The 21,442-nt window shown below is 49.1% G+C and overlaps 1 protein-coding gene across 4 annotated transcripts in view; it reads right to left on the minus strand.

Moving 5' to 3' along the window:
- Nucleotides 1-2,428: 2,428 nt before the first annotated feature.
- The window catches only part of Mapkapk3 (MAPK activated protein kinase 3), a 29,430-nt gene continuing 10,416 nt past the window's right edge, over nt 2,429-21,442 (minus strand). For all 4 annotated transcript variants that reach the window (XM_076867370.1, XM_076867368.1, XM_076867369.1 and 1 more), the window contains 9 exons: nt 10,919-11,058; nt 9,683-9,747; nt 9,183-9,262; nt 7,220-7,343; nt 5,834-5,909; nt 5,359-5,483; nt 4,820-4,905; nt 4,453-4,533; nt 2,429-3,800 (listed from right to left, as the gene is read on the minus strand). In XM_076867370.1, coding sequence (XP_076723485.1) covers nt 3,648-3,800; nt 4,453-4,533; nt 4,820-4,905; nt 5,359-5,483; nt 5,834-5,909; nt 7,220-7,343; nt 9,183-9,262; nt 9,683-9,747; nt 10,919-11,058 — 930 coding nt within the window. In that variant the 3' untranslated portion in view covers nt 2,429-3,647. The remainder of the gene's footprint in view (nt 3,801-4,452; nt 4,534-4,819; nt 4,906-5,358; nt 5,484-5,833; nt 5,910-7,219; nt 7,344-9,182; nt 9,263-9,682; nt 9,748-10,918; nt 11,059-21,442) is intronic.

A 21,442-nucleotide genomic window follows, 5' to 3' on the forward strand; every position in this document is an offset into this window, starting at 1 on the left:
CCATTCCTGCAGGAGAGACAGTTTTAAGCAGGCCTGAAAACAGAGACCCCTATAGAGACTGCAGCAGGCTGCATTTTGAGTCTCAATTCTGATGCTGCAGTGGAGGGGCTGAAATGAGGGCGAGGATGGAGAGGGGATGGTATAGAATAGCAATGAGCCAGGCTGCTGGAGGCCAGCCAGGACCAGGTTCCCAGGACAGAATCAGGGGTGATATCTCTCTCTCTCTCTCTCTCTCTCTCTCTCTCTCTCTCTCTCTCTCTCTTCTCTACCTATATCTCTCTACCCCACCCCTCTTTCTCACTCTCGCTCTCTTCTTCCCTCTTTCTCGTGTGTGTGTGTGTGTGTGTGTGTGTGTGTGTGTGTATGTGTGTGTTTGTGTGTAATCCTTAAGTGAAACCTCCCTGCAAAGCCACTATGGAGCGTGTGCAAATGCCTGTATGTCTGGATTAGCTGATGTGAATGTGTGGCTATCTGGGTTTAGCTCACCTGATACTGGCTGATTATCAGAAGATTTGTTCCCATTTCAGAGATGTTATACTGAGTGTGACTTGGCAGGGCATCCAACCTCCCAGTCTAGGCTTGTGAGAACTGCATCTAATGACAGAGATCAGGGGGGTAGACTTTGGGCTGGGTTTGTCCCTGGGTCACAATCCTCATGGGATTTTGGAAGTGATCCAGAAGACATGGAATATAAGGGGGCAATCCTTCTATCTTCTCCCCTGCTAACTACCTCTACAACATAGGAAGGGACATGGACCCTTCCCCGCAATAGCAACAAGCTAAGTCTAATCAATAAGAATCCTTCCCCAGGACTGGCATGTGGACACCTGAGCAGATGAGAGACCCTATGAGACTTCTACAGATGTGTTCTTGCCTGTGGAGAAGATTAGTGCATTGGAGGCTCAAGGCCAGCCCCTGGAAGAAGCACAGACTGGCAGAGTTGAGGGGCCAACAGAACCCTAGAGCATAGTCTCTCTGTCCCTGAGACCCTGGTCTCAGATGTTCTACATCCAATTCTGTAGCCTATCAGCACATGCCCTGGTCTCTGAGGTGCTTCAATTCTCTTTTGGCTTAGATTGCCCCATGACACCCTTTCTCTGTGAGCCATGTCCTTCCTTCATAGACTATATCACGGCCATAATTTGATACATATTTGTATGTTTTATCTGTCTCCATCATGAATATAAACTCCTTGAGGTAAGAACCTTGTCTGCAGGTTCCATAGCTGCTTTCTTTGTACCCAGCACCAAGTCCCAGGCACAGTGGGTGCTCAGGAGCCAGATGAGAGAGTCCATCTGCACCTCTGTAGCTTTGTCACTAGGTGGACTATATATATAACTTTGCATCTGGCCAGCATTTTGCCAGACTTAAAGGGTATGCTAGGAAGGTTGGCCTGAACCACGTTCCAAAGGGACCCTCAAATAATTTATCTGGCCACCCTCCTTTGAAACTCAGAGATAAAGGTCCATGAGTAGAGGCCTAATTTTCTGGATGGAAAGTCCTAGGGGTAGATTTGAGGCAGGACTGCCTTTTCTCTCAGATACTAGGTACTTCTCTCCTTCCTGATGGTAAGGTTACTGGGGTAGCTAATGGGGTTTGAGCATAAGCCACTTATCAGGTACCCACTAAGTACTTCACACATATCATCTGCCCAAATCCCCCAGATGACATCCCGAGGTGGGCAATCTCCTTTCCAGTACATAGTTGAGGAAATGGAGGCCAGAAAAGCTGAGGGACTTGTCCAAGGTCACCAGGCTGGTAAATAGCAGAACATCTCTGGAGCGCTTGCCTATGCCCTGCCTTCTAACATCTCTGTGCCCTCCTCCATGCCCTGAGGGAAGTGGGGGCGGAGGAGGGAGTGCTGCCTGAGCCAGATGAGCTCTTGGAAAACTGGGAGGTTTCAAGATTGAAGCTGGGGGAGAAATGCCACAGTAAGGGCCCCCTTGAGGCTGCCCGCAAGGGCTCCTGAGGGGTGAGGGTTCTCTCTTACTGCAGTAGTGAAAAGACAGTCTTCCAGCATCCTGTCCCCTCCCCTCTCTGATATTCTTGCTGCCAAATGAAATCTGGCAGCTTCTGAAAATAGCTCAGCGCTACAGCAGGCACTCTGCCCGCCCTTCAGCAGACTGGCACACAGCTGGGGGTGGCCACTGTGGGCAGACGCTGGCACATGCAGGGACGGGGGTGGGTGTCACACACACAGTGCACAGGGGCGGCACAGAGCTGGGGGCATGTGTCAGCTGCCATCCCTCAGCCCCTCTGACCTTCCCACGCCTAGTGAAGCTGCAGTGTCTCTAAGAGTCAGCCTGGCATGTTTACCAGGCCAGAGGCACCCTCTCCAGCTGAAGTGAAATCACTAGTAGGGCTAAGCAACAGACCTTTGGTCACTTCTTTCCACCCATGTAGACAAAGAAAAACCTAGGAACCGGGAGAAAATGTCAAAACAGTGTTTATTAATATGTGGATGTAAAACCCAGCAGCATTGTTCTATGTGACATAGTCTAGAGATTCCCAGCCAGTGAGAGAGGGGCCAGGAATCCTGAACTAGGCTGGGTGTCAGGCACTTGTCAGTCCCCATATCAAACACTCAGCACCTTGAGGCTATACTTGGCAGGGTGGGACAGGGTAAGCCTGGATCAGCCAGGAGGGCTCTCTGCTCCAATTCAGGCTGAAGCCAGGACCACACCTTCTGAGCTTGGCTCAGCAGCCTTCTACCACCTCGGGTCTGATCTAGAGTCAGAAAGAGACCCTGGTCTCTTTCTGGGAGCCAACTATCCTGTCTCATAAGAGTACAACAAAAGGTAACCCCTGGCATCAACAGAGAGGGGCTGTCCTACCTGGGATCTGGTAAGCAGGTGAGGGTAGGCGGCTTTTGTCACCGTGACATTTTCCAAAATTGAAAAGGATTAAAGATACCCCCTACCTTCAGTTGAGATGAGAAATCAACCTTTGTGTAGTGGGTAGTGACAGGATGGCTAGACCCAAGAACTCCTTGTGGAGAGAGCTCTGAGTGCCATCCAGTATTGAACTGCAGCAAGGCAGGGCTGCACCATTCAGGGAGGCAGCAGCCTGGGCCCAGCAGCTTCAGGGAGATCAAAGAAGGGGCAGCCTGAGAGGGTCAGCCAGAGAGCAAGAGACCAGTCTCCCCAAGAAGGCAAAAGTAGGCCCTCAATTGTTTCTTCTTCCTCCCTTGCTCATTTACTCAGCAATTACAGACAGTAACACTGTCCCTGGTCACCATGACAACCAATGGCCAGATGCCTTTCTCAAGGCCAAGCCCATCTGTCTATCCTACATGGGTATCTCCAAGGAAGAAAGGAAGTCCAGCCACAACTCCCAGTGACCTAGAAGGCTAAAGCCATGCCTCGGGTGGGACAGAGATACAGCCTCACTCAGGCAACGCTGGCCAAAGGTGCAGCAAGTGATTCCCTATCCCTTAGGCCCTGGCCTTTTCTAGGGCCTGAGCCTGATCTGGGGCTGCTCTAAAGGAGGTTTTGGGTCAGGGTCCTCCATCCTGAAGTTCTAAGTAACAAATTAAAATGACAAAATAATCCTTTTGTTAAAAGATTGACCCTGGGCCCTCCTGGCCAGAGCCTCAGATGTAGTCTGACACCCGGGCTGAGAAGCCTAACTCCTCCAAAGACCATGAGCTACTGGTTGTTGCAGCCCTGTGACGTCGAGGTGCTGCCTGCCTGCTTTTTTCTCCGCTTGTTGAGGAGCCGGTTGTTAGAAGTCTTCAGGTCCTTGATCTTCACCTGATCATAGTCCACCCGCATGGTGGCCAGGGCACTGGTCATCTCCTCCTGAGAACAGACAGCATGAAGGATGAAAAGTACAGGATATACTGACTTTAAGAGCCATCACCCTCCTATCTGGGCAGCTCCTTAACAACTTCAATGACAGACTATGCTGCCCCAGCACCCACATAATCCTACTTATAGTCCTTTGTCATGGACACTGAGCTTTTCTACTAGGGCACAGGAAAGTAGTGACATCCTTGGACCACATCAAGAGTAAGTAGGACAGAGAAGTGAGCCATTGCCACTTGTTCAGAACCACAAGGCCTGTAGAGAATACCATCTCACTTGGTACCCAGAACACTGGGGCCTGGAGATTGTGCCATGGTGTCCCAGGGCTCTGACTACTATCCCATATGATCAAACCTGGCCTCTGCTAAGTCTAAAACAAGGGTGGCCACCCTCCCAAATGTCAGAGGTCATAATAGAGGTTATAACCAAGACTTGAATTCAAAATCCTTTCACTGAGCCATTTGTTCAAAGTTCCCCTTCATAAAGGGAGTAAGCCAGGAGCACTACCCTGAATGGAATAATGCAGTCCAAAATGTGGAGTGCCAAGGGTTCTCCTGTGCTCTAGGCATGGGGAAAGAGCCAAGCACTGACTCTAGGGAGCTATCACCATAGAAACTTCAGGAAGACCGAGACAGAATCTACCCACCTTGACTTCATCCCAGTGGTCTTTGTCCTCCTGCAGCACTCGGGCTGTGTGGAGTGGGGTCTGTGGCACCACCATTGATTGCTAGAAGTCCCAAGTCCATGGATTAGAGCCTAAGGGCATGTGGAACAGTACTGGCTGCCCCCTTTCATCCCCCTCCCAATCTCAGATGGGGAAACCAAGGCTCAGAGAGATAAAGGATCCTGACTGGGGCAATGTCTAAGCCAGGTTGCAGATGTGATAGTGGCAAACATCTGTGTATAAGGGCCCATTCTAGTCCTGCACCAAGGCCTCCCGAACTACCATCCTCCTGCCAGGCTGCCAAATTCCAGCTTGACACCCTGCCCTCTATAGGAGAGGGAGTGCTCACATTGATCCAAGGATGGTTCATGAACTGTGTGATGGTCAGTCTCTCAGTGGGGTCTGTCTTCAGCAGCAGGCGGATCAGCTGCTTGGCTAGGGGGCCCAGGGAAGAGAGGGGAGTGATAAGATTATAGTTCCCCACCCCTCCCCACAGACCCTCCCACATGTTGGGCCCCCATGTCAGTTGCATGTGCTCCTTCTTTCCTAACCCATAAAACAATGAACTAACAACTATTTCTTATTTTAAGGCACTAAATATTCAGGATAATTTGTTAAGCAGCAATAGATAACTAATACAACACAGATATGTTTGTGGTATATAGATAGACTTGAAGTTAGAAGGGGTTTTGAGTAAGTAGGTTATCAGTCCATTTGGCAGATGTAGAAACTAAGGCTCCAAAAGTTGAGGTGATTTTCCTAGGGTCACACAGCTAGGAAGTGGAGAAGTCAGGATTTAAACACAGGTCAGTTTGACACCACAAACACAGGTCACTTGTCCAGAATGAAGGCCACAGGGACCATGGTGGGACAGAGGGGCTCACTCACCATCCTCAGAGACCTCTGACCACTCAGGATTGGGGAAGCCATACTGGCCCAGGCGAATCCTCCTCTTCATCCCTGGGGAGATGGCCTGGCCCGTATTGGAGTAGAAGGGTGGGAAGCCACACAAGCTAGGAGAGGAAGGAAGTCATTTTGCATAAGAGTCACGGACAGTGCTAGGACAGATCCATTCTCTACCCCAAGCCCCTCACTGGTGAGACAGGCAGCTAGACACCATGGTAATAATACTGGCTCTCTGGACTCCCAGGAACATCACTGGCCCTTGGCATGGGGACATCCTCAGTCAACCTGAAGGAGCTGTATCCCATGGCCAGAAGGGAAGCACAGCCTGCCCAAGGGGTGGTGACATACATGAGCCCTACACTATGGACATGGAGGGCAGGGAGCAAAAAAGCAGTATTGAAGGAACATGGTGGGGGTGGGAACAAGAGGTTGACACAAGGGTAGGGATGGTACTCACAGGATATACATGATGACACCCAGGGACCACATGTCACACGACTTGTCATACTTCTCTGGGCCCAGGACCTCAGGGGCTGCCAGGGCAGAGGACATAAGAGGGTTCTCAGGCCCAAGAATCTTGGGGCCTAGGTAGGAGCCTGAAACCTGGGCAAGGTAAGAAGTAGGTACCCAGAATGGGAGGTGGGGAGAGCAGACTGGCGTCTGACACCTTCTGGGAAGGCAGCACATACATGAAGTTGGGAGAGGAGAAATAGCTTCCAGAAAAAAATAGCTGCTTTCAGACAGCCCCAGATCCTTTGGGCTCTTCTGCTAGTCTCAACCTTGGTGAGAGAAGGCAAGAGGAAAAGCCAGTCCAGAGCTTGGTGAAGTCCTGCCATAGGCAAGAGAGCCTCAGCCCTCCAGCTGCCCTGTGTCCCTTGTCTCCCTGAATATACAGCCTAGGTCACAGGCAAGGAGGACCCACAGATAGGGCTATGTATCACACTATCAGCATGGCTACCAACCCAAGGGACCTCAGTCTTCATATTTGTGTGATGAGGTCAGCAAGCCAGAAGATTTCTAAGTTAAAATAATGCAAAAATGTCAAGCATGGTGGTACACACCCGTAATCCCAGCTACTCCGGAAGCTGAAGCAGGAGGATCACAAGTTGGAGGCCAACCTCAGCAACTTGGAGGGACAATGTCCCAAAATTAAAAATAAAATGGGCTGGGGATTAGCTCAGTGGTAAAGTACTCCTGGGTTTGCCATTTTGGTTATCTCAGGGGGCTTCCTGCGCCTTTAGCTGCCCTCCCAGAAGACATCCCCTGAGGGAAAAGAGCCCTTGTTAGCATCCTACTTTCAGGTAAAGGGCACTTACAGAATTCTGGGTTCTTTCCAGATCTGGGAGCCACTCAGAGCTTTACCAGGAAGCATGAGTATGTGCATACCCTTAGGACCCACCCAGGTCCTGATTCAAGGGACCCTTTCCTACAAAGCAGGTGACTGGTACCCTGTATCCCTCTAATGGTGGAGAAAAGGCCTACCCATTTTCTGAATATGAATCCCAGGAAGACAGAAACCAGAGAAAAACAACCATGGTTGGGCTCTGTCCCGAGCTGATGGCAGCCTTTTATCACATATATATTTAGAGCTGCTGTGATGTCATTCAGCTCACAGTCCACAGCCAGAATTTTCCTGGATCTATTTTCAAAAGCAGAAGCTGAAGTTTGGGAGAATATTTTTGCAGCCTCCGGCCCCCCACGTCACCCGCCTCCATGCAGACAGTTCTTCCCCTCCCTCCTCGCTAGGCTTTAACTCTTTTGTTTCCATATCCCACTGGATGCCACGTATCACAGCGGTGTATGGTAGGGGTAGGGAAGTACTGAACGTGTCCCAAGGACTCACCCACATAATACGGAGTGTAACAGGGTGTCTGAAGGGCATTTTGGGTGGTTTCCTTGGCAAAGCCGAAGTCAGTGAGCTTAAGCACAGCATCTTTCTCCTTGGACGTATAGAGCAAGTTTTCAGGCTACGCCAGGAAGAGAAAATGTGTGTGGGGTTAGGTACCAGGCAGAGACAGAGCCCCAAGGTGATCTTTAGCTATACTCCCTCCCTCTATTTCAATACAGGGGGAATCAGGTTCATCTCATGAATAGACATGGCCATTGGCCATCAACAACATGGACCGCATATAGAGAAGTCAAGGTGACTGAGAGGTGCACTTTTGTTTATGGAGGGGAGAGTGAGGCAGGTGTTTAGTCAAGACTGAATGACCAAGTGCCATAGCCTAGGGGCAGGAACTTCGGACCCTGAATTGTTGAGGCTACCATGAATTGCCATAATCGGGGTGTAAGAAAAGGTAGACTGCTGGTAAGCCAGTGTTGCCAAGCACATGTCCCACACCCAGCCTGGAAGGAAACCTGCAAGGACAGCAGGGCAAAATCCACCTGAGGCTATTCAGAGAAGGCCCCCACTAATTAGACCCCAGGAGCTGTACCAAGGCAATTCTTCCCAGTTGTGAAGCACAGACGGGCCTGGCAGATGGGGGAAGTGGGGAGGGCTACAAGGAAAAGGCAGCCTTGAAGCTGGCTTTTAATGAATGGGCAGGATGTAGGTTCATGCCAAGGAGCAGGAGGGATTCCCAAGCAAGCTTGGGTAGGACAGGGAACTGGACAAAGCTCTGGTATGGAGCCAGTGGGAGCTATTTCTCAAGTTCCTTTTGAGATAATTTGACCTTGGATTGGGATAAAAACGGAGAAGCAAATTTAGCATATAGAAAGGCATCTGCTCTGCAGAAGGCTTTTCTCCCCTTAAGCAAAAAGAAAAAAAAAAGAAAGAAAGAAAGAAAAAGAAAAGAAAGAAATCAGGAAGCAGCTAGGGGTCAAAGTCAGGCAAGGATTCACAAGGTGATCTGTTGTGGCTCTACATGTATCCTGAATCACAGGATAACTATGGACTGGCAGCATTCAGCCAGAGGAAAGCTTAATGCAGAGTTGGCCCCTCCACTCACCTCTGCTTAGTCTTAGGAAGAAATAAGCCAAGTGGGGTAATGCTCCAGATTTGGGGCAGAGGGCCTATGAGGAACAAACTCTGCTCTGATGGTGGCTTGCATATGCATGTTTATGTGTGCACGTGTATGTGTGTGTGTGCATGTAGGGCTGCCTGGAAGACACAGTCCTCCCAGGAGAGGAAATTTAGATCACTGAGCTTCCAGAACATCTTTCAAGTCCACCACTGGAAGGCAAGCAAGCCCAGGAAGTGGAACTCCCTGTGTTCCTTCCCCGCAGAGGCCAACATCTTTCTGTTAAAATGCTAGTGTTTGAGGTCCTAATATATTGAAACTATGGCTGTAATTTTATAGAAAACCCAGTAGCATCAGGCAGACCCTACCTGAGGCCTGGCACATTGTGTGGTCACAAAATTTCTTGCTGATTTAGTGGACGAATAAATGAATGAATCCTAGTGCAGCAACTACAGTCTTAGGCTAGCCACTCCCCCGCTCTTCTCTATCTGAATCTTGATTTGTTAATCTATAAAATGGGTAATGGTCCCTATCTCATAGGGCTGGGTGAGGAGTGAGATGCTTGTCAAGGCCTACTGGCTGGAGGCAGGAAGTCAGTTATTCTTTTTACTTTTGGGATTATGCAGTATTTGAAGGAAACAAAGAGATCCTTCTGGCAAGAGCATAATGAGTTTGCAGGAACCATCAGAGGAGAGGCAGAGAAAAGCAGTCTGGGCCAAGGAGCTGAATCGTGGAATGTTGACCAAGGAAATTGGCCACCATCCAGCGGGTGCTGGGAGCCATCAGGGGTTGTGGAATGGGAAAGTTGCTCCTTCCCTGGGGACAGCCTGGGTCCTAGAGCCTCACCTTGACATCTCTGTGGGCAATGTTCTGGCTGTGCAGGAACTGGATAGCAGTGCCAATATCCCGCATTATCTCTGCAGCCTCTGCAGATACAGGGAGTTGGGGGGTCAGCGATGCCAATCAAAGGTCAGGTCACCTTGGGGCCCCCACCCTATCATCTATCCTGGACATGGTATAGTAGGCCAGCACAGAATGGTGACCTTTATCCTGAACCCCAACCCCAGACACCCCAGTTTTCTTCAAGAATGCTCCCAGTCCACCTGGGCCTCTCTCCTCAGGCCTTGGCTACCCCTTCCCAGCTCATTGCAAGTCAGCACCAAGAGGCTCTGAGGCCTCCATCTGAAGTCCATCTCCAAAAGTGTCACAGACTCATAGAACCCCTTGGGGGTAAAGGACATTCCTTCCCACCCTCCCTTATTCTCCTGGGAAGATGTGATCACACGCAACTCCTATGCAGCCCTCTCACCTGACTCCCCAACACTGGTCCAACTGCCTGCACATACCTCTCTCAGTAAAAGCCTGGTCACCACGCTCCTGAATCCTGCTGAATAACTCACCACCTTCCATGCTACAAGAGAAGGTGACTGTGAGTAGGGAAGGGGACACTGGGCGTCACTCTGCCCCTGCCCTGCATCAGAAATCTAGGCCACAAGCCCTAATGCTACTTCCCTGGTAAACAGACACTGTTAGCCTCCTGTGCCTTGGGGTACCTGGCGCATAGTGGGCTATCAGCTTGAGGGAGTTGATCTGAACTCACTGAACTAGGGAAGATGGTGGACTCATATCCCTGCCCTGAAGCCCCTGAGTTCCCAGTGGTGCTACATGGCTATGAGATCTCAACAGCTCTAATCCCACCCAAGTCTGTTTCCCAAAATGCAGAACAGGATGTCAATCATAATCATCATGACCTAATGTTCTCTAAGTGCTTACTGTATATTATACCCTGTGTTCCTTCATGTGTACTTCTGTGTGATCCTGGACTGGTTCCTTCACCTCAAATTGAATATGCAATATACATGGGGCACTCTGATCAGAGTCAAGGTTAAGATAAATACTACATTAAGATCTTCCTCCATTTCACATTGTGAGTTACAGAAATTCAGAAAGATTAGCAGCTACCCACAGTCCCATGGCTAGTGGATGGAAGAGCCAGGATCTAAACCCCTAATCTGAAGAGCTGGCTAATCTATTCAGGGAAGAGTTCTTGAAAGGTAGACACAGAGGAATTGAGGCCCAGACATGGAACTCAGGGTCTATGGAAGGCTGGGGTTGAACCACAATGCTAATGGGAGAAACCCAAGGTGAAGGTGGCCCTGGCTTCCGGTCCTGAACTTCAACAATCAACATCTAGTGGGACTATGGCAGCACAGATCCAGGAAGGAGAAAAGGTTAAGGGACTAAGTATATCCCTTTCCCTCTTCCCCACTTGTCCCTACCTGTACATGTTCAGGGTGTGTCAGTCCTCTCTGATGGCTCTTTCAGCCCTCTTCACAGAGTGCAAACCACACCCAGAAAGGCCATATGACAGCTATAATCTCTTTCCCACCCTTCAGGACATGCCAGGGTGACCAGTTACACAGCTCCATGACAGGCCCTGCAGCTACCCACTTTACTATCCCTCGGGTGCTTGGGTGTCACCCAGAGCCGCTTTCTGAAGAACAGAGAAAGTCCTAGAAGAATGGCATGGAGCCTGGGAACAAAAGGATACCAAAGGGACTTTCAGGAGGATGCCAGCATACCATTCCATGACAATGAGGAGACAGCGTTTGCCGTGATGCATGTTCTCATACACGTCCAGGATGCACACGATGTGGGGGCCACCTGAGGCCTGCCAGTGGTGGTCCACTTCCTGCCGGGCCTTGGGGCTGTCATACAGGAGCTGTGGGTGGGTGGGCACAGAGAGCATCAGGCTCACAGCCCACAGCCTTCCCCTTGTAGATGAGGACATGCAAGCTCAGTGAGACCTATAACCTCCCAGGTCCCATTCTGCCCTCTGAGGGGCAGAATGTAGATTCAAACCAGGTTTCCCTGCCTTGTGGTCCAATGAGCCTCTGGACTTATGGTACAAGCAGGTTAGTTAATTAATAACTCTAGGAAGTCCTGGGAAGTGGCTGGCAGGCTGGAGGGTCTCAAAGGCCAGAGAAGCCCCTGCTTCCCTTTTTGAGAGAAACAGATGCAGTGAAAATTGAGTGGGTTTGTAGTTAAGTCATATCTGCCATGGGATCCCAAACCAGTGACTACACATCCCTTCAGCCTCGTTTTTACAATGAGGATGACACAGTTGCCACATTTCCCAGGCCAGGATTGGAAACTATGCATGTAAAGTGTGCAGGATGACATGTGGCAATGTTAGGCCCTCGACAACACCCCCGTGCTCCCTCATCTAGCACCTCTGTATGACAGTGGAGGGTGCTGGAGAAAAGCTGCTGAAGAGTGAGGGGTAGGCCACTCTGACAAGCAAATCTTCCCAAAGGACCCAGCAAGAGCAGGAGGTCGCTGGAGCCAGAGGAAGGCTTCCTGTGGGAGAAGTTGAGGCCTGTGTCAGTCAGTCTACCCCTGGGACCTAGCACCAGGTGGAGGGAGACAAGACCACACAAACTCCTGCAGAAGAGAAGGTAATTAAGACTTCAAATTCTCCAGGAGTGGGTGCAGGAATAACACTGTCACTATCAAGAAAAGTGCTTCTAAAATGAGTTGCTTGATCATGACCTTCCAGTCAGTCTCTGGCTTCCAAGGTAACTTTGTAGTCTCCCCGGGAGCTGCTTCATGGGCTTTGGGGGAGCAGGGGACAATGCCATCCTCATTGCTAGAGAGGTGGGATCACTTCGAGGTCACCTAGTTGCCTAGGCTCCACCCTCATTATATGCCTACAGAACCCAGGGGAGGACCCAGAGGCAGAGACTGAGGATAAGGAGAACCCTAGTTGAGGGAGATGACAGCTGGGTGGAGTGGGATGTGGGTTTGGGATTGAATTCCTCTAATGACTTGGTATGACCTTAGGCAAGCATGCAGTTAAAAGCCAAAGCCCACAACTCTGTAAAATGCAGTAATAACAGAGTCTTTCCTATAAGATGCACCTACAGTAAGGTAGGCATTAGGTGGGTGGCTGTCAGGATCCTTGTTCAGGTTAACTCAGCATAGGCTGTGACTGCCTAAGACTAATCACCTGGAAATGAGCAAAGGCCCTGAGTGGCCATGCTTGGGGGAGCTGTAAGGAAAGAAGTCAGCATCAAAGAGAGAGGGTCCAGGATGTGGAGAGCAAGAATAAGCCATTCTTCAGCAGTCTTGCTCACACGAGGTGCAGCCACATTTTATTTCCTAACTGGGGAAGGCTGAGGACTAGGGCTGACACCCAAGACCAGAGCTCAGATCAGTCCTGCTCAGCATCCTGCTCCATTACTCAGACCAGGGTGGGAGAGAATATTGGGGTTGCTATGGGACAAAGCTTCTGGCCTGACACTATGGCCTGTGCCTTCCAGAGTATCCCTGAGGTCCACACTGCACAGTGCCTGAGCACCAGCTTCTTGCTCTCTGTGTTGGGTCCCGAAGACTCACTCACCCGTATCACCACACCAGCCCACCTCCACTGTGTCCTGAACAGCTTTAGTCAGGTCTATTCTAGTTCTTTGTCACAGGACACAAAATGTGCCATCCTCCCTCCCTGAACCGCATTTCTCCTATTCCTCCTGTTATCCTCTCCTATGTCCACTACCCTCTGTCCCTGCTCTCCAGCCTAACCTGACATCTCTTATCAGGACTTTCAGCCTGGCTCCTGGACCCCTCCTCACTGTTTCCCTTCTGGTATATCATCCCCACACCAAAATCCTCTCTCTCTTCTTTCAGAGAATCCGAATCCCACAACTAGAATGTTTTTTGGTGGGGTCCTCTGTCTTCTCCCCCACCCCATCCCACCCATGTACTAACCTTGCCTGACCTTACTTAGCTTCTAAGATGAGACAAAATTGGGCACATTCAGGGTGGTATGTCTAGACAGTGTCTCTCCCCCTCTAGCCCCTCTTCTCCTCTGAAGCTACTACACTTGACCCCTTTCCTGTGGATAGACCCCTTTCCCATGTCCTCCAGATAAACACCATCTTTTCTCCTGGCATCCAGACTTGCTTTTTTTTCCTTTTCCCACCTAATTTCCTGCTATCCCTGGGCAGAATGATGTACAGGGTATTCCCAAAAAGGCCCAAACCCTCTCTCAAGCCTCTACATCTATGCCCATGTAGGTCTCTGCCTCAAGAATTCTTATCCCATCTCATTCTCCAAGGGGTCAACTCCCTCTTTTTGAGAAACCTCTGGAGTCAGTTCAGATATTTCTGCCTCTGGAAAGTTCTCCCAGTTCCTCTCCTAATGTTTTGCCTCAGTTCCTCTGGCCAGGCTGGGAGCAGCTTGAGGGTAGAAGTAGGCAGCTGGTCCTGGGGATCCCTGACTGGAGCATAGCAGGAAGCCCTGGGTTCCTAGGCAAACAAAGGATGGAAGGATAGACAGGTAACAGGTAGAAAACAGGAGGTGTGGGAGGGAGGGAGGGAGGGAGGAGAAAGTGGTGGAGGGTGGAGCATTGCCACAGACAGGACAGAGTCAAAACTGGGCCTGCACCTGTGTATGCTGAAGTGGAGGAGCAGGTGGCATGTCCCTGCATTAGAGCTTCTCAAAACCCCCTCCTTTGCTCAGTCCATATTTAGGAGCCTATTTCCCCCATGAATTAAATGGTCCTTCTCAAGTGCTAAGACCATGAGAACAGGCATCAGGATAGGGAAAGGGAAGCCCCTAGAAAATACAATGCTTCCTCTGGTCTCTGCAGGGGAACCCACAGGGGCAGAGTCTTGAACCTGGGCCCACTGAGGCCTAGCTGCTAAGAAATTTCCTGGGCTGACAATCCTAACCCCTCAGGTTGACCCTTAATATAGCTTCAGATCTCTCAGAGCCTCAGTTTCCTCATCTTTCTTCACCATAGCCAGAGTTGCCGCTGCCTCCTCCTCCTCTGCTTCCTCCTCTTCTTCCTCTTCCTCCTCCTTCTCCAGGACTCTTTCATGTCCAGATGTTCTAACTGCCTTGTCTAAAAATGACCTCAAGGATCCCTCACACTCCTTTCACCCTATACTTTTCTTTCTCTATAGTTTCTGTGTGTTTGTTTATTGAGGTATAATTTACATATAGTAAAAGGCACAAGTCTCACAGGTGCAGCTCAATGAACTTTGAAAATTACACACACCCAGGACCCACACCCCCATCAAGACAGAAAACGTTTCCAACTCCCAGGTCACCACCCTTTTTACCTCCAGTGTAGAACTTACTGACAACCTACAATTAATATGTTCCTTTGATAACTCTTTAAACAAACACGTCATACAGATATTGTACTTTCAATGCACCTGGCTCTACTCAGAGTACTTTATAAATATTAGAAGGAAAGGACTTTATTATAACTATTTTTTAGATGGAAAATTGAGGCACAAAGAGGAGAAGTAACTGATCCCTGGTCACATGGTTGTTTTCCCAGCCAGGCTGGCACCCAGTTGTCTTTTGCATCAGACTGTGGGCCCAGAGGGTTGGGTCAGTCTGCCTGACCACCTATAGGTCCCAGGTCTCAGATTCAGAGCCTGGTACAGAGCACTGGCTTAGATAATGTTTGTAGATTTAATGAACAAATCCATAAAATAGGGATGAGGGGAAGACACTCTCACAATGCATCATGAGGACAGGGTAAGACTAAACCGAGGAGGAGCCAGGCAGGCTCAACAAATTGGCTACATGACATCCTCGCCAAACTTGTTCCCCACTGCCCAAGGCAGGCTGTACCTCATCTACTCTCCGCTGAACCAGACTTTACCTCTTTTTCCCAAGGACCCATGAGGGCTGCTCCAATCCATGAGGCACTTATTGCAAGTTGACCTCATTCGTGCAGGTACATGACTCCACACCAGCCTTCCTAAAAAGCATCCCCCAGCAAAAGTTCCACCTTTCCAGACATGGGAACCAGCACAAGGTCAAAGCCCAGAAGGCCCAGGTTCTTCCCTATTCTCAGTGTGACCTTGGGCCAAGTCCCTTTCCTCTCTGGGTCTCTGTTTCCACAGTGTGAAACTGCAGGGTTTGGATAGAGGAAGGTGAGAGAAGAAGAGTAACAAAAGGACAGTAATGTCTTGGCCGCCAGTTGTGGGAGTACAAGATGAGAGGACGGGCTTGTGACAAACTAATAGACCCCTGCCCTTGCCTCATTGTTGTCCTATGTTCCTTGAGCTTCCCAAAGGCCCACCAAAGATGGAAGATCTGTGATGGCACCTGGATCCAGCTTGTGCCAAATAGGTGCATACACACACACACACACACACACACACACACATACATACACTCACACACTTGCCTAGGAGGCAGAACCCCTGACTTTCTCCTAAACAATGGGGCTCCTGGCTGTACTGAAGGAGTAGGACCCCACTGAAGCTCAATGAGTATGGACAGCTTTTGATGTAGCAGTTTCTACCTTCCCTTCATTCCTCACTCTCCTTTGCCAAATCCTCTCTTCTGTCCCTGGAGCCAGCAGCCCAGTGGCAAGACTCCTATTGACCTCACCAGCCAGCAAGCCCCCACAAAAAAATTGGGAGTAGACTGGGCTGGGCCCCACAGACACATGCTCATGCCCCTTTAGCACCATCAGTTGGAATGGGGGCTTCAGAACATCCAGGCCCCCTTACCACCTTCAGACTATGTCCCTTCCCACTCAAGGACAGGGCTTACTTGAGGGTGGAGGAATTCTTGAGTTCCAGAGCTTGGAAAACAACAGCAGCATTTGCCTGTTTGGAAAACAATTTTCAGTTTACAAAACACTCTGCTCCTTTATCTCATGGGAATGCTTGGTGCCACCCTGTGAGGCAAGCAGGGTGGGGACTATTAGCCCCAATTTGCAGATTGAGGAAACAGAGGTTCAGAAAAATGAAGTCATTGCCCTGGGGCCCCCTGCTGCAATATAGCAAGGCTGAAGAGGGAGGAGAACAGAACTTTTGAGAGAGCATCCAGACAACCCCTCCCCAAGGGCAGATGAGAGGAGGGGGTGGCCCCAATTTGGAAAGGCAATGGCCAAAGCCACAGCTTGCACAAGACTTGAGAAACTTGTTCTAAAATAAATGTGTGAATAGGTATGTAAATACATAGAGGTATGAGGAGCATGCGGGTACATGAGAACATGGGTGTGTGCATGCATAACTATATGCATGTGTAGGGCTGAGTGCATAGTATATGAAAAATATGGGGTTGGGATGGGAATGGGAGAATGGGCCATTGAATGTGCATGTGTCTCTAGCCTCTGCAATATTGACCTTAAACTTTCAGAGGGCAGGACTCATCCATCTGTCCACTTATTCTTCCAGTGTTTTCTATTTCTCTGAAGTACCTAGCAGAGAACTGGCCACCAGGAAGTACCTAAGAAAGTCTAGGTGTCTTGATGCCACAACTCAACCTATGACAGTCTTGCCTAGGATAGTGACCAAGTCTGGACATCTTCATTCAGAAATTGTCTCCCCATCTAAGTCCCCGTCTCCACTGCAGGACCCAACACCTGTCATTGCCTAGAGCTGGGAAAGCACTCAATCTGTCTTCCTAGAGCATCAAGAGGAGCAAGGACATCTCTAAAGACACAGCCTTGGAAACCAGCCTCCACAGCTCTTCTCCAGCCTTCTCCCATCCCAGGAAGGGCCACCTACCCAGATCCACCCACACATCCAGAATCTCCCTCCAGCTTACCATAGGGTTGGGCTCTCCTCAAGTAAAACTGTTCATAGTATCTCCATTTGTCTCACACACAGGAGGCATCGAGACGACCAAACTGGACAAGCAGCTACCCCCAACACCTCTGCAACCCAAATCCCAACCTCCATACCCTCAGTCAATTACCCTGCAACCCTGGCCTGGCTACTCTATGGCTCTAGCCAGGACACCCACTCTTTCCAGAGGAAGAGAGCTGACTTGTAATCTCTCCCATCAATGAGGCAGTAACAAATTAAGAAGGTGAAACTCTGGATTTCATACCAACCCAGAACCTTAGAGACATCAGCCCCATAGCAAAGGGAACCTCCTGGAAGCCAGGGATCTAACTCCTCTCACTGCCCCATGAGACACTCCAGTCTTATTATTTCCATATGCCTTGTGTATTTTATTTATTATTTTTTAAGTACTAACCCAGGGCCTTGTGCATGCTAGGCAAGTGCTCTAGCACTGAGCTACATCTCCAGCTTCTGCCTTGCTTATTGACAACATGATTTCATGCATTCTATAATTCCAAAGCATAATAGAGGGCAAATTTTTAAAAATGCCATCAGATTCTCTTTAGAATGAAGAAAAAGATAAAATGTACTGGAAACCCACTTAAGTTCATAAGTATAAACAAAGACAAATTTTAATTCTGAGCTTCCTAGAAGTCTTGGCAAAGAAGAAAACAGGTAGACTCTATTGCTTTTATCAGAGATACACAGCCATTCACTGAATTTTTTCTAGAAGCAAATTCTAAAATGGATTTAGCATCAAACCTTATATGAAAAGGAAAAGTCTAACATTTTACATGACCTTCAACAAAATTTTGCAAAAGGCATGGGAAGATTCAAATGAACATATCTAATATGGATTCCCACATAAAGACTGAGGCCAGCACATGGTACTAGCCTGACAGATCTGCCAGAATACTTAATAACCACCAGATCCTTTACTTTCTTGGGATGTCTGTGCCAGTAAGTTTAAGTAGAATTTCTGCCTTGGGAGCTGATGGCAAGGATTGGTGTATACCTCCAAAACTTTCTCTCCAACCTCAGGGGTCTTGTTCCAGACTTGGGCCAGTGTAGGCAGGAAAGCAGAATAGCTGCATTCCCAGTTGTTTATTAAACCACAATGCACATGCTCAACACCAAACACTCAGGCAGCAGAACCAAACAGAGTATTATAGGAAAATGCAGGTTTTTGACTCATACTATTTTCATTGTATGAAGGCCCTATTCTCTACAGGTGGAAGGTATGGATAAAACAAACAAACAAACAAATAACCTACTGTCATACTCCCCCCTTGACAAGAGTTTTCAATTCAGCCATCTCTGAGATCCATTCTGGCTCCTAATTCTGTGATTATTTGGGATTGTTCTCCCACAGAAAGACATCTCCATTTGTATAACACACCACTGGAATAATGGAATTCATTTCTCATCCAGCTGTTAAGACCACCCCTGCCTTGTGCTGCCAGCATCTGTGAGTGTTATTAACATATTTGGCCTTGGCCTCTAGCCAACCAGTGTGACCCTTTGTGGGTTGCTTCGCCCACTGAGAGCATGGACCTCAGCCTCTGCTCTAGGGGCAGCTGTCAGGGATGGGGTTAGCCCCAATTTTGGGGTTCAGAAGCAGGTGTTGCCCTCCAAAGGCCTGACCTGATAAAGCCAGAGCCGAACCCAGCCCTATGTTCCCCCAAGAGGGCCAGTGCTATTTGGAGAGCTGATAGTAGTGTCGAATCTAACTTCTTAGCCACAGTTTCAAATTAGAACCTCAGACACATGCCATTATTCTCTCACACACTCATTTTCCCAGCTTTTGTAGCTCATTAAAAGAGCTAATGGAACCAATTTTGCAGCTATGGATTAGTTGGCCTCACGCCAGATCAGACTGTGCTTCATTAAGTTCTGACCACGGCCTGTCCTCCATCTCATTCTGTCCATTTACCCTTCCCCCTCAGACACAAAATTCCAGGGAGGTCAACTCACATGATACCAATGACCCCAAATGTCCAGCTCCTAGTTGAATGCACAGGGAATGATGGAGTCAAGTCAGTGTTAATGTCCCCTTCACAGCAACTGTTCCTCCCTTGTGCTGATGCCACAATGCTCACCATATCCCAAGAAGAACCAGCAGCACCCTTTTATCTGTGGAGAAATTGACTCTCTCAGAGGTTATTTACTTGCCCAAAGTCATGCAGCTGCTCAGCAAGCCAAGACCTGAATCCCACCTGTCAACTTCTAGGCAATGGGGGCCATGTGCACAGCTGCTTTATCCCCTTTCCACACAACTGCAAGATTTGGAGTAAGGACTGGTCCCCACAACACCAGCCTGGGGAAAACAAAAAGTATCCTTCCCAGAGGTTGGCCTCACACCCCTGGGTCTAGACCAGGCTCTGCTACTTGGTAGCTATGAGAAGAGTAGAGGATGTTCACACATTCCCTGCCCTGTACTGAGCATATTATACCCATCAGCTCTTGTCATTCAACAGGTACATCATTAACCACCATTTTCAGATGAGGGGACTGTGGCTCAGGGAGGTATTGTGGCATCTCCAGGTCACACAGCTCACTCTTGGCCACCTTCAAGTCTGGGAGCTCTTTAAGAACTAGGATTCAATTCAAGCCTGGGAGGATTTTTTATTTACAGATCCTGGTTCCCAGGCTCTGGGCCTGGCCCTGCCTGGGGTTAGGCATAGAACAGGGGCCAAGAATGCTACTACAGTCAGTGTCTTCAAAGATTTGGGGGTATATAGATGAGTTACTGCCAACTGGGGAGCTAGATGAGGATGTTGGCTCAGGGAAACTACCTTGCAGAGCAGGCAACATGGGACCACCTTCTTCAGAGGAAACTTAGGAGCACTGAGAGCCCCCAATCACTCCCCTTCTAGGCCAACACCAGGATACCAGATGGGGGATAGCTGACAGACTGGAAAGCAGTTGAGATTCCAAGTCCAGTGCCTTCCCAGGAAGCCCTGCTGACAGGGAAGCCAACACACTTGATGATTTTAAAACTGTCAAGTCTCAGAACACAAGACTACTTCAGTTTCCTAAATTTTTTGATGGCTTTGGTTTGCCTGCTTCCTGCCAGGCCCAGACAACCTGGAAACAAAAGCAGAAGTGCCATGTCTGGCAGGGGAGGGGGTAGCGGAGAAATGCCTCCAGAAAGAAGGAACTGAGCTGAGCTCCCAGTCAGGGAGGAGGAAGGACAGTAGGAACACAAGTGCTGGTTGGGGCAGGCCAGGGAGTCCCAGTTCCTTAGGTCAGGGACCATGTACTACGGGATCAGCTATGACCCCAGAGTTCCAAGTCAGACAGACCTGAATGCAGAGAACCAGTTCATCCTCCTACTTCACTTCTAAGCTTGAGTAGGTCATTCTATCTCTATACGTCTCTCTGGCCCAGTCTGGAAAGTGGGGACAGTGACAGTATTCATGTTCCCAGGTGGCCACAAGAATAGAAGAACACACACACAGAGCTCAGAATGTCACAGTGATAAGCGCATATTGTCAAGGGGCTACTGCGTCATGGGTAGAAATTGGTTTCAAGGTTTGCTTGAGGACTCCTGACTTCAGAATTCCCCTAGGCCTTGCTCTGAGATGGCCTCACATTCTTCTTCCCTTTTTTTCCACAACTCAGAAATCTAGGTGCAGTTTCTGGGACCTGGAGAAGGCAGACTTCCTCCAATCCAGCAGGTGACAGGAAATGGTCTCAGATTCCCTCAGAGGGCAAAGTCAGACTGGGTTCTTCAAAGGTGAACCAAGAATCGTGAGTTTATGGCTCCTGTTTTGCTGTGAAAGTCTCAGTAAAGAGGGGGCAGACCTTCCAGGATGGGGAAAGGTGGCTGATCTCCAGAGACGAATCCCGAGGAGTGAGAGGCAAGGACTCAAGCCAAGGAACTAACTAGTTCTCATCTTTGATTGACTGGAGAATGGGCACATTTCCACTTTTCTGTGGCAGCCCCCACTTTCTGAGATGGCAGATGCCTTATATCTCTCACCTCCTCTGTATATCCTTCTATGCAAGGTTCTCTACTGCAAAGTGTGTAATTCCAGGTCAGTCTCTCAACCTCCCTGAGCCCCAACTTACCATCTATGAAATGGGTTTACACTATTCTCATAACTGTTTTTCATCTGGGAGAAGAGGTCCAGAGAGAGCTATGACCTCCTCCCTATCCCAGAGGTTACACAGTAGGTAAGTGCAGAATCATATAGATGCCAAATATCAGGATTGTCCCACAACCTTCCAGCAGGACTAGAGAAAGGTCACACAGGGCCTCTGCAAGCTTCCTGCTGCATACTCCAGAGGATCCGGCCTCTGCTAGTCTCCTTTAACTTCTCAGAGGAAAAAAAAAAAAGATTTTTCTGTCAAAATCAGCTACATAATTTGCGAAACATTACCCTGGTACTATTTCTTCTATGACAGTGTAAAAATAGAACGTTTTTATCATAAGACTGGAAAATTTTAGCAAACACGAGTGTTTTGTTCTAATCTCAGAAATAATGTCCCTTCAGCGGT

Source organism: Callospermophilus lateralis, chromosome 10 (genome assembly GCF_048772815.1).
Source record: "Callospermophilus lateralis isolate mCalLat2 chromosome 10, mCalLat2.hap1, whole genome shotgun sequence".
Classification (NCBI taxonomy): Eukaryota; Metazoa; Chordata; class Mammalia; order Rodentia; family Sciuridae; genus Callospermophilus; species Callospermophilus lateralis.